Here is a 13205-nt window from a genome sequence, read left to right on the forward strand (position 1 = left end):
CCTGGAAACTGAATTTTGGCCAAAGAGATATAAGTGAAAGTGTACTGAGGCAACTTCTGGGAGTCTTCCTTAAAAGGTAGTCCGTCATGGCTTAGCAGAAATAAATCTGACTAGAATCCATGAGGACACAGGTTTGATCCCGGGCCTCGTTCAGTGGGTTAAGAATCCAGCGTTGTTGTGACTGTGCTGTAGGTCCCAGATATGGTTCAGATCTGGCATTGCTGTGGCTGTACCATAGGCCAGCAGCTCAGGTCTGATTTGACCCCTAGCCTGGGAACCTCCATATGCTGTGGGTACCCCCAGGTTCTGCAGGTATGGCTCTAAAAAGACAAAAAAAAAAAAAAAAAAAAAAGGTAGCTAGGTAGCTTACATCCTTTCTTTGCCTCTTCTGCTTTGCTTCTTTCACCTTTGTGCTGGTTGGAATGCAGACACGATGGCAGGAACCTGAGCTTCTAACCTGGATCATGAAATGACTTTAGGAAGAGAGACCACAAGTAAAAGAACAACATTTTGGGGGAGGCTGAGACTCTTAGCTCTTTAAGAGCTCCTAAACTGCTCGGGGACTCTGACCTCTCAACAGGTAGAAAAACAAATCTGTTTCCTAGTTAAGCCTCTTGATTACTCATAGCTGAGCTTAATTCTGTGGGCTGCCGGGAGTAAATAGGAGGTAAGGCTGTAGAGACGGTGAGTATGTACACTTCCTGCAGGAGGCTTGGTTGTGAAGGGGGAGAGTAGAGGTAGGATGATAGCTGCAAAGGGACATGGGTTGAGGGAGGGTTTTATGATCTCCAAATTCACACTGGATTCTCTGAATGGAAACCTGGAGAAGATCTAGAATATCTTTCCACGGAACATCTGTGAATCGTCACTGGGTTTTACTTTGTGGCTTACTTTCCAGAGGGAAAGGGAGTGAATCTACGCAGAACACTTGGCATTGGTCTCCTTTTAGTCCCTCGAATGGGTAGAGCTCTTTCCCATCTAGAGTCACCAAACAAGCTGATGGCCAGTTAGAATGCCCTTCCTCCTGTGGCTTATGCCCGCTTATGTGTCCCAGTCCTCCCCCCTCCTAAAGCCAGCCCCTTCAGAGGGCCCTTTCTTGAACACCTTCCCTTCACTGGTCCACTTGCCTTTGATTCTCCATCAAAGTATTTTTTTTTCAAACTGCTGTAATAAGATTTAATTCAAACACCAGAAAATTCCCCCAGGATGTACAATTTAAGAGTTAGTAAATTCAAGAGTTGTGCCAGCATCACAAATTAATTTTAAAACATTCATTTTACTACTTAATTCTTAGAGCAATATCTTCAGCCTGTGCTGTTATGTTTGTTTAGTTTTTTTCTTTCTCTATGCTTTGTCCTTCTACGTTAGCCAGTGAGCTCCATCAGGACAGGGACTGTGATGGCAATGCATAGGGTTGCATCCTAAGCTCCTAGCAGAAACCTACTCACAGAGGAGCCAGGCAGAAAGATACAGTGAAAGCCTGAAGCTTGCCTCATCGATGCTTCCCTGCAGCAGGTGCGGGGCACCTGGATGGGAGCCTGATTCCCACTCGGGAAAACTTGAGGAGGAGAGGATTCTCAAAGGGAGTGTAGGGAGGGAATGTATGCCCTGGGGAGGCTTGTAACTGTGAGGTGGGGCCGTGGTAAATTGGGAAAACATCTTCCGTATAGCTATTGTTTTCAGAGAACCAACTAGGGAAAGTAACGCTGGGCAGTATCTTTCTGGCAGGCGGGGATGCGCCAAATGTAGAGTGATAAAGAAGGGCGTGAGGTCGGCAGTGATGGAGCACCGCATTAACGCGCCACAGCGCAGGTGGACTTTTCCCTCGGAAACTCAGACAGATACCCGCTGAGCTGGCACAATGGCGTTTCCGAAACTGTGCCCAACCTATTGGGGGCAGCACTTGATACTTGCAGAGGCCAGACGCGTCTTTCGCCTGCAACTTCCAAGCCGCAAGAGCTGCAACCTTGCCAATGACTCAATTTTCCCTGCGCCCTCTGGGCTGTGCCACCCGCCGCAGCCGCGCATCTCCCCCTCCTGACAGCCCCCGGCGTCTCAGAGAAGCAGCGCCCTTCCCAGGGGAGCCGCCGGCGCACCTGGCGCCTCGGGCGCCAGGGCCCTTCGCGCGGGTGGCCACACAGCCCCGCGCGCAGCTGCCTGCGCTCTCCCTCCCCAAACACTTAAGTGGAGTGGCTTGTCTAGCGCCCAGCGAACAACATTATCCAATTGCTTCCCGTTTTATTCGCAGGCTGGGAGCTGAGAGAGCCTGAGCGTTCACTTTCAACCCTCAAGGGGAGGAGGGGGTGCGGGCTGGGAGGAGAGACGCTCCCGGCTCCACCTCGCGCGCGGCGCGGCCAGAGCGCCCGGCCCCGGCAGAGGCGAACAGCGCCGGTGAGCCCCGCAGCAGTGCGCCTGGCAGCCCGGAGCACCGCGATGGAGTGAGTATCCCCGCACAGCGCGCGCGGCTTGCCAGCTTTCCCCTTCCTACGTTGCCATGGCGACCAAGGCAGCAGGAGAATCCGGCTCGGGTCCTGGTCCCGGAAGGGTGTTTAATTTCAGCCCGGCGTGTAAGCCTAGCGTTTCTATAGCAGCAGCCGCTGCAGCAGGAGCTAAGGGCTAGGAACCCCGGGATGCGTGGTTTTGGCCGCTGCCCCTTGGCCAGCAGGGCCTCGGCGGGGGAACGGTGTTCCTAAGGAGGGAGGCATGTTCTAGGCTTCCCTGTCCCTGCCTCAAGCTTCCGCCACTCAGGGAGTTGGCCGCAATAGCCATTACTTCCGATTCGTAACCATGTCAGCATTATTGGACTGCAGTTTTTTTTTTTTTTTTTTTTTTTTTTAAGCGCGGGGGAGGTGGTCACTGCGGATCAGAACCAAATGTGGCTCGGTGTGAAGTCGTGTAATGGAAAGATGATGAGTTAGTGGGTAACATGAGCCAGAGCTGCAATGCCCTGGCTACCAGAAACCATGAGGATCCCCTCCCCCAAATAACTGATTTGTTTCTGGGGTAATTGAGAAAGGAGATAGAATCTTAGGACCAGCAGCCCAGGTTGAATTACAACGTTTGGCATCGTGGGTACCGAGTAGGAGGGGTGGGCAGGAGAGGGCATGAAGGCAAGAGGGGCGTTAACCAGAAAACGACACAATAAAGGGCTCCGATGTGGGTTCGGACTGGGGTTCTTCTCTGTCTTTGCATCCCTCCGATGCTTTTTGGTCACTCTCCCAGGCTGCTGCTGCAGCAGAGCCACTCTGACAGGCGACAGGCTCCAAGAAAGGGTCATTTTGGGAGCCAGCTATTAGATACCTGGTCACTTGGTCATCATCTCCTCCTCCTGCTCTCTTCCCACGGATACTCCCTGACATTGAAGCTGTATGAAATCATAGTTCAGCCTGGAGATAATGTCCTGTTTTCAGGTATCAGGACTTTCATGCCAAACCCAATAAACCCTAGATGCAGCTTTCCTGCCCCACCCCCCCCCGCATATCTGATTGTGTACATGCAATTTAATCCTCACCATCAAGGCTGCTGAAGCAGAAGTGAGAGATGGTGTGGCATTTTGGCAATGACGAGTTGTAGATTTCAACCTCCACCTTGGCTGGTCCTAGTGTTGTTGATTTCCTACCCCAGTAATTTTGATGTCTCTAAGCCTCAGTTTTCCCATCATACAGTGGAGACAGAGATGTTCCTTACTGACTTTGAAGTGTTGGGAGGATAATATTTTATCTCTTCTAAAGTGCTCTGTAAATTGTAAGGTATACCCAAATTTAAAGGGCTAATGATTAAGGCTCTGGAGTCAGTTTGCTGGGTTTGAGTCCTTTTACACTTTGCTGCATGACGTCAGCCCCTTTGGGACTCATTTCTGGAAACAGAAATAGTAATAGTAACAACTCCTTCGTGTGATATTTGTGAAGATTGCAAGACCAGTGCTCTAGCCCCTGAGCTCCAGGGCCTTTTATGAAGACAAAACAAATTGATACATACAAGGTTTTTAGAACAGAAAGCTGCACAAAGTAAACTCACTTACCTATAAATAGTTTCTGTTACCTATTATTATTACCATGGTCTCTAGCATTTTCCATTGACATTTTATGGGGATTCAAGTTGGGACCAAGCTCCTTTTTGCAGACAATTGATAAAGAAGCATAGTGCTCCAAGGGCAACTGAGAATAGCACTATTCTTTTTTTTTTTTTTTTTTTTTTTTTTTTTTTTTTTTTGGCTTTTTAGGGCTGCATCCTTGGCATATAGAGGTTCCCAGGCTAGGGGTCCAATCGCAGCTGTAGCTGCCAGCCTACACCACAGCCAAAGCAACGCGGGATCCGAGCTGCTTCTGTGACCTACACCACAGCTTGTGGCAATGCCAGATCCTTAACCCACGGAGCGAGGCCAGGGATTGAACTCGAGTCCTCATAGATGCTAGTCAGGTTTGTTAACCACCAAGCCACAACAGAAACTCCAAGAATAGCACGATTCTTTAGATACTGTTGCAGATGCAGAGAGTCAACCAGAAGACACAGCAGGCTTGGGGATATAGAACAGCAACTGCACAGCTTGCCCCTGGCCCACTGCATTCCTATTCTTCATTGCTGTTTTCTTGACATGGAGACAGTCTTTTATAAGAGATTGAATGTAAGTCTGGTCATTCCACTGTGTGAGATTAAAGGATACCTTGGTTGTTTGCTGGGGCAGTAATTTTCATCTTTACAGTCTTACATTAATGTTAATTCTCTAATGTGTAATGTATCTTAGAATGTGAGAGTTCCACAACTATGTTCAATAACAGCATACAGGATTTGTAAGTTTCTTCCTCAGAGACCTTCCCCCCTTTCCTCTCCATCCCTTCCTAAGCTTTTGTTCCAGGTGCGCCTGCCACCCACCTGGAACTCCTTGGGATCGAAGGCCTTTCCCATCACATCCTTCCTCTGCCTCCACAGGATCTTTTTTTTTTTTTTTTCATCTTTTTGCCATTTTCTTGGGCTGCTCCACAGCATATGGACGTTCCCAGGCTAGGGGTCAAATCGGAGCTGTAGCCACTGGCCTACGCCAGAGCCACAGCAATGAGGGATCCGAGCCGCGTCTGCAACTTACACCACAGCTCACGGCAACGCCGGATCATTAACCCACTGAGCAAGGCCATGGATTGAACTCGCAACCTCATGGTTCCTAGTTGGATTCGTTAACCACTGAGCCAAGACGGGAACTCCCTCCACAGGATCCTTATTGGTGTCTCAACCAGCCTCCTCCTCCCCTGATCCACCTGGCCCTGGCTTTCCCATCCCTGTGTGACATTCCAAAGCTCTCCTCATCTTCCAGTTAACCTCCTGAATTTCCAAGAGTCTATCTCTTCTCTGCCCTACTTCCTTTACTTAATATAATTTGCTTTTTAACTCTTTACATCCCCTTTCAGAATACCACATTTTTCCATCCTGCCCTGAAATTTCCCATATGCCATAGCCCCTCCTCCCTCTCCATCTCAACCTTTCCTAAATCTCATGCTAGATAGGACAGCATCCTTTAAATGAGAGTGAAATAGGGACTCAATTCTTCTTACTTACTGTGTCCAAGTTATGCTTGTGAAAAAAATTAAAAGGTAGAATAAAATTCCCTTCCTTTATTTTTTTCGTTTAACCAGTGAGGACTTGTGGAGGTTAGCACTGCTCAGCAAAACAGTCATGTTTCTCATCATTTGGAGTTTGTAGTCTAATGAAGGGATAGATGTTAAACCAGCACACACAATGAATCTATAAGTACAAAGTGCAATAAATGCCATGGAGGGAAAAACAGAGAAAATGACAGGAAGGGGATATAGATTAGGTTGGGGGCCGTGGTCAGCAAAGTCCCTCTGAGAAATTGAGATCTAATGTGAGAGCTAAAGGATAAGTAGGACTTGGCTAGGTGAGGATTAGAGGGAGGAAGCACTTTGGGCTGAGAAAGCAGCATGTGCTAAGGCCCTGAGGCAGCAGAGAACTTGGCCAGCTGGCAGAACTGGAAGAAGGGCCGTGTGGCTGGAGTTTTGACAGTGAAGTGAGGATGGTCCAGAGATGGCTAAGTGCAGTGGAGCCACCAGACCGCTTTCTGCACTTTTCCTTCTGAAGGTATTCAAAATGAGTGGCACAGGAGTTCCCACTGTGGCTCAGCAGGTTAAGAACCTGACTAGTATCCATGAGGATGTGTGTTTGATCCCTGGCCTCACTCAGTGGGTTAAGGATCTGGCATTGCCAGAAGCTGTGGTTTAGGCTGCAGATGTGGCTTGGATCCAGTATTGCCGTGGCTGTGGCATAGTCCTCAGCTGCAGCCCTGATTTGACCCCTAACCCAGGAACTTCCATATGCCGCATGTGTGGCCGTGGGGAGGGGGGGCGGGGGGAAAGAATGCTGTGAATGGGGATAATTAATTTTAGAAGCCAGAAAGTTTGTTGTGTACCAATACTGGATCATTTTGAATAAGCCAAGGTCACTAATTTAAAATGACACTGAGTGAAGATAAAAACACAATCATTTATTTATGAGAATGATTGATTTTAATAAAACAAGAGCATCTTAGTTAAAATCAGAAAAAAAATCTAGATAACAAGCAAAGAGGGTCCTAAGTGATTGAACTTGGCTGCCCTCCTTGTTGGACTGAGTGGGAGATCAATGTGTGGGCATGAACAGTACTAATGCAGTTATTGATGTGAGACCACACCTATAGGCTTTGCCAGACACTTTTCTGGAAGGGTCTGGGAGCCAAAAAGCGAAGCGAGCATAGTGTGGGAACTCTTTAAATTGTTCAAGTTTGCCCAGTTTAGACCTCATTGATTCTTTAACTCTGACTGCTGGGGAAATGAGAGACCATCACTTAGCCTTCCATTTACCATTTGTTGCAGTTACATTGTGAGTTTTACATTTTCCAAGCTTTTAATGTTGGTGGTTTTGAACTGTAAACATAATTCTTAACAGGTCATTCAATCAGGTACCCTCTATGTACTCGGTGCTGTTCTAAGTGCTGAGATTACAGCAGTGACAAAACTGAAACAGGTTCTATTTAGTAGTGGAGACTCTCTCTATATGTGTGTATTTATATGTAGGCGTATGTGTTATATGCTAATGTCAGGAAGTGATAAATGTTAAAAGTAAAATTCAGTAGGAGACTGGATGGTGATGAGGGCAGGTTACTTTTGGCAGAGTAGTCTGGAAACAGGTTTCTGAATTGGTGAGTTTGCATAGAGACTTGAACAAAGTAAAAGAGTGACCCTTTGCCAAAGCAGAGCCGTTGCAAAGGTCTTGAGGCAGAGCCATGCTCTATGCGCTTAGTTTTCATCTTGCACCTGAGCTGAGTCCAAATCACCACCAGCCCTTTCGCCAATGGCATCCTCTTTCCTGAGCATTTTGTATTGATTTGGTGTTTAGTTGGAAGTTTTTGTTTTCCAATGGGGCCCATGGGTATTTATTTTGAATGCCTTTCTGTTGCTTTTATGAATAAATTGAATTTATATGAAATTATAGAATCATGTTCCCCTTCCCCTCATAATTCTATAAGACATTGTTCCATTGTGTTCTGGCATTGATTGTTGCTCTAGGAAAGTCTTAGGCTAGCCTGACTAATTCCGCTGGCTTTTTTTTTTTTTTTTTTTTTTTTTGCCTTACTGATAGAATTATTATTATTATTGTTAATATTACTATTTTTTTTTCTTTTTGCCTTTTCTAGGGCCGCTTCCTGCAACATATGGAGGTTCCCAGGCTAGGGGTCCAATCGGAGCTGTAGCCGCTAGCCTACACCACAGCCATAGCAACCTGGGGATCCGAGCCGTGTCTGCAACCCACACCACAGCTCATGGCAACGCCAGATCCTTAACCCACTGAGCAAGGCCAGGAATCGAACCCGCAACCTCATGGTTCCTAGTCGGATTCGTTAACCACTCAGCCACGACGGGAACTCCTGATAGAATTATTTTTAAACATCAAAGTTTAGCAACTCTTTTGTGACAGTTCTTTTTTTTTTTTTTCCCGTCTTTGTGTTTTTAGGTTCACACCCACAGCATTTGGAGGTTCCCAGGCTAGGAGTCGAATCTGAGCTGCAGCTGCTGGTCTACACCAAATCCACAGCAGTGCGGGATCTGAGCCATGTCTGTGACCACACCACAGCTCACAGCAACGCTGGATCCTTAACCCACTGAGCAAGGCCAGGGATGGAACCTGTATCCTCATGGATGCTAGTCACATTCATTTCCACTGAGCCACGACAGGAACTCTTGCACTTGTTTTTTTTTTAAAGAATTTGTATTTTCTTTAGCTTCTTTGAATATATGGAGAAGCACTTATCTGAAAATTTTTATTTCTTGTGTCATCTTCCTGAAATACATTTATCTGTCTTTTGCTTATAAATCTTTCCTCTCTTTTTAAAAAATAATAGTTGAGTATATAGAACCCATGCATGTTGACGACTTTGCATTTACTACTCACTTCCAAATGGAGGTTATTGTAGCCGAAACTACTGTTTGCCAAGAGTAAGTGGGAAGGAGAGGGGTGGTGTTTGGGGAAGACAGTGACTTTAGATTTGATATTTTGTCTCATCAAAATTCCTTACAACCCTACACTATCTTCTGTTCTAAAAATGTCTCGTTGTGAGGGAGTGAGCAGATCATTCAGACATCCCAGACTCACGTATCCCAGCTCACTGCTTGTGCGTGTGCATGTGTGTGTGTGTGTTTGTGTGTGTGTGTATTGGGGTTCGAGGACAGACAGCTACTTGGTGCTTATTTGTCACTCACTACGTGGCTAACTCTGTTTAACATCCCCCAAAAGTCTTCTACAAAGGGAATCATTATTTTCCTTCTCTTTTCCAACATTTCTCACCTCCAGACTAAATCTTCTATGTTTCAGGCTTTCACAGATGATGAAGATAGGGGGTTCGATGTGACTTTCTGTACCAGTCTGGTGTGGACCAGCCCCTCCACACAGATGCTCCCCATGTCCCCCAGGACTTGCTCACGCCACACCCCACCCTTCCAGCCCTGGGCCGCTCTGAGTGCTCTCCTTCCTTACATAGAAATTTGAAAATTGATTGAGATGTGTAGACGTATAGATCACTATTTAGGGTTGTCCATTAATTTAATAAAAGTTTTACTCTTTTTGGCAGATAATTCTTGGAGTCTGAGATTTGAGCATCTTAGCTCTTTGCAGGTTCATAGTAGATACGTTTTCCTTTCTAATTTTAAAAATCTTTTATGTTTTCATAAAGTTTTATTGAAGTAGAGTTGATTTACAACGTTGTGACAATTTCTTCTGTACAACAAAGTGATTCAGTTACACGTGTACCCACATCCATTCTCTTTCAGATTCTTCTTCCATATAGATTATCACAGAATATTGGATAGAGTTCTCTGTACTATAAGCGGGTCCCCATTGCCCAATCATTCCATATACCTCAGTGTGCACATCCCAATCCCAAACCCCCAGTCCATCCCTCCCCTCCAGTCCCCTTTGGTAACCACAGGTTTGTTTTCAAAGTTTGTGAGACTGTTTCTGTTCTGCAAATTTTGGTCCTTATTTTAGATACCACACATAAATGATATCATATGATGTTTGTCTTTCACTGTCTGACTTACTTCACTTAATATGATAATCTCTAGGTTCATCCATGTTGCTGCAAATGGCATTATTTCCTTTCTACGGCTGAGTAGTATTCCATTGTAAATATGTACCACATCTTCTTTATCTGTTCCTTTGTTGATGGACATGTAGGTTGCTTCCATGTCTTGGATATTATACATAGTGCTGTAATGAACATTGGGGTGCATGTATTTTTTGAATTACGGTTTTCAATTATGCCCAGAAGTGTGATTGCTGGATCATATGGTAGTTCTATTTTAAGGTTTTTTTAGGAACCTCCATATTGTTTTCCACAGTGGTTGCAGTGTACATTCCCACCGACAGTGTAAGAGGGTTCCCTTTTCTCCACACCCTCTCTAGCATTTATTGTTTGTAGATTTTTAATGATGGCTACTCTGACTGGTGTAAGGTGGTACCTCATAGCAGTTTTGATTTGTATTTCTCTAATAATTAGTGATGTTGAACATCTTTTCATGTGCTTTTTGGCCATATGTATGTCTTCTTTGGAGAAATGTCTATTTAGATTTTCTGCCTGCTTTTTTTTCTTTTTTTTTTTTTTAGGGCCACACACACACACACACCTGTGGCATATGGAAGTTCCAAGGCTAGGGGTTGAACAGGAGCTGCAGCTGCCAGCCACACCACAGCAACATGGGATCTGAGCCATGTCTGTGACTTATACTGCAACTCACAGCAACACTGGATTCTTAACCCACTGAACGAGGCCAGGAAATGAACCTGCACCCTCATGGATACTAGCTCATGGATACTAGTCGGGTTCTATTTATTTATTTATTTATTTATGCCTTTTTTTTTTTTTTTTTTAGGGTGCACACTCTGCATATGGATTTTCCCAGGCTAGAGGTCAAATAAGAGCTGTAGCTGCTGACCTACACCATAGCCACAGCAATGCAGGATCCAAGCCGCATCTGTGACCTACACCATAGCTCATGGCAACACCAGATCCTTAACCCACTGAGTGAGGACAGGGATTGAACCTGCATCCTCATGAATGCTGGTCAAATTTGTTTCAACTGAGCCATGAGAGGAACTCCCTAGTTGGGTTCTTAACCCACTGAGCCACAACAGGAACTCCTCCTGCCCACTTTTTGACTGGGTTGTTTGTAATTTTGACATTGCTTTCTAATTTTTCTTTTTTTTTTTTTGGTCTTTTTGCCATTTCTTGGGCCATTCCCATAGCATATGGAGGTTCCCAGGCTAGGGGTCTAATCAGAGCTATAGCTACCGGCCTACACCAGAGCCACAGCAATGTGGAATCCGAGTCAAATCTGCGACGTACACCGCAGCTCATGGCAATGCCGGATCCTTAAACCCACGGAACAAGGCCAGGGATTGGACCTGCAACCTCATGGTTCCTAGTCAGATTTGTTAACCACTGAGCCACAACGGGAACTCCTAATTTTTCTTTTGGTTCATTTCAAGGTTTCAAGGAGATAAAACAATTGCCTTTACCATATCTTTGAGTGAAATAATCAGTGAATCTTGCATTCCTATGAAAGCAATATTAGGAACCATCACATGTCATTTTCATTGGAAAATGTGTTGTTATACATATCTTTTCTCAACCAATTCCTAGGAATATGTATTGCGAAATAAACCCATGAATGATGTTATAAATACTTCACAGTGGAAGAGTTTTAGAAAGGGTATTCATGGGATATTCTCCATCTCACCCATCAAATCCACCCTCCACCCTTCCTCCACTGCTTTGTGCCCTAGGAGGGCAGTCTCTGTGGTCTGCATCAACTATTTTCTCTTGCCCTTTGGCTTCTTGTTGAGTTGGATTAATGGGAGGCACCAGCAGGAGACCAAAAGGTGAAAGGAGAGGGAGATTGGCATATTTATTCCATAGTTTCCTTTCTTGCAGGGATGTGGATGGGCAGAGGCTGCTTTCCTTCTCTGAAAACCACAGCCCCTGCCTGCAGCCTTGTCCTACAGCTGTAATTTTGAGAATCACTCCTTTCCCCTTTCTCCTTCTGGAAGAAGTGGGGTGATGGCCAGTCTTCCCACACTGTTAACCTCTGGTACTTCACCATCCCTGTTGGTTTTTCTTTACTCTGATCATGACTTTGTAAAGAAGTGCCTTTATTAAGCTCGCCTCAGTTATCCAGTCTGAATGTGCCATCTGTATCTAGCTGGGATCCTTACTCATAAAGGATAGGAGTGTTTGAAGTCTTACAGAAAAACATGTCACATCACCAGGATGGAACTTGACAACTTTTGTTTGTCCACATATTCTGGTCATTGGAGCTCAAGGCTCCAAAATATGAAACAGGTATTGACAGTTGTTATGAGCTTACTCATGAACTTAAGAAGGAGAAGCTTCAATTCTTCAAGGTACCAAAGTGTTGGTTTGCTTCCCACTGAAAGTGTCATTCTTCTTATTACTTATAATAAAAATTCTCCAAATTGACTCCTCAGAGGGCAGACCAATCTCAGTTATGGAGAGGCTTAATTAGAATTTTATTTTATTTAAAGAAATGAAATGTTATCTCTTCTCATTATAGGATGGAACCTTACTAGTCAAAATTCTCTGTATGTACGTAGAACTTCATAGTATTTGATCTGCTGTTTAAACATAAGTGATAATTTAGCTTACCAATAGTATATAAATGGATGCTTGCCAAATTGCTGTCAGATCAATAAAATCTGTCCCATCTTGTTAGCTCTTCTTCACAGATGCTACAAGTGCATAAAATACAGTCTAATCAAAAGTTATATTTCTTTTTTAAATAATGATTTTCATTTTTTTCCATTATAGCTGGTTCACAGTGTTCTGTCAATTTTCTACCATACAGCAAGGTGACCTAGTCACACATACATGTATACATTCTTTTTTCTCACATTATCATGCTCTATCATAAGTGACTAGATATAGTTCCCAGTGCTATAGAGCAGGATCTCATTGCTTATCCATTCCAAAGGCGATAGTTTGCATCTATTAACCCCAAATTCTCAGTCCATCCCAAATCCTCCCCCTCCCCCTCGGCAACCACAAATCTGGTTCTCCATGTCCATGATTTTCTCTTCTGTGGAAAGGTTCATTTGTGCCATATATTAGATTCCAGATGTAAGTGATATCATATGGTATTTGTTTTTCTTACTTACTTCACTTAGTATGAGAGTTTCTAGTTCCATCCATGTTGCTGCAAATGGCATTATTTTGTTCTTTTTTATGGCTGAGTATTATTCCACTGTGTATATATACACCACATCGTCTTAATTCAATCATCTCTCAATGGACATTTAGGTTGTTTCCAAGTCTTGGCTATTGTGAATAGTGCTGCAGTGAACATGTGGGTGCATGTGTCTTTTTCAAGGAAAGTTTTGTCCGGATATATGCCCAGGAATGGGATTGCTGGGTCATACGGTAGTTCTATGTGTAGTTTTCTAAGGTAGCTCCATACTGTTTCCATAGTGGCTCTACCAATTTACATTCCCACCAATAGTACAGGAGGGTTCCCTTTTCTCCACACCCTTTCCAGCATTTGATATTTGTGGACTTACTAATGATGGCCATTCTGACTGGTGTGAGGTGGTACCTCATGGTAGTTTTGATTCTCATTTCTCTAATAATCAGTGATGTTGAGCATTTTTTC

The 13205-nt window shown here is 44.5% G+C and overlaps 1 protein-coding gene across 22 annotated transcripts in view; it reads left to right on the top strand.

Moving 5' to 3' along the window:
• The first annotated feature begins 2356 nt into the window (after nucleotides 1–2356).
• The window catches only part of PALM2AKAP2 (PALM2 and AKAP2 fusion), a 508785-nt gene continuing 497936 nt past the window's right edge, over nucleotides 2357–13205 (top strand). For all 22 annotated transcript variants that reach the window (XM_085013412.1, XM_085013470.1, XM_085013606.1 and 19 more), the window contains exon 1: nucleotides 2357–2438. In XM_085013412.1, coding sequence (XP_084869538.1) covers nucleotides 2434–2438 — 5 coding nt within the window. In that variant the 5' untranslated portion in view covers nucleotides 2357–2433. The remainder of the gene's footprint in view (nucleotides 2439–13205) is intronic.

The sequence above is a fragment of the Sus scrofa genome, chromosome 1 (assembly GCF_054392235.1).
Source record: "Sus scrofa isolate SSC_HxYL_T2T_F1_AM1 chromosome 1, Sscrofa_HxYL_maternal_Yorkshire_Landrace_v2.0, whole genome shotgun sequence".
NCBI lineage: Eukaryota > Metazoa > Chordata > Mammalia > Artiodactyla > Suidae > Sus > Sus scrofa.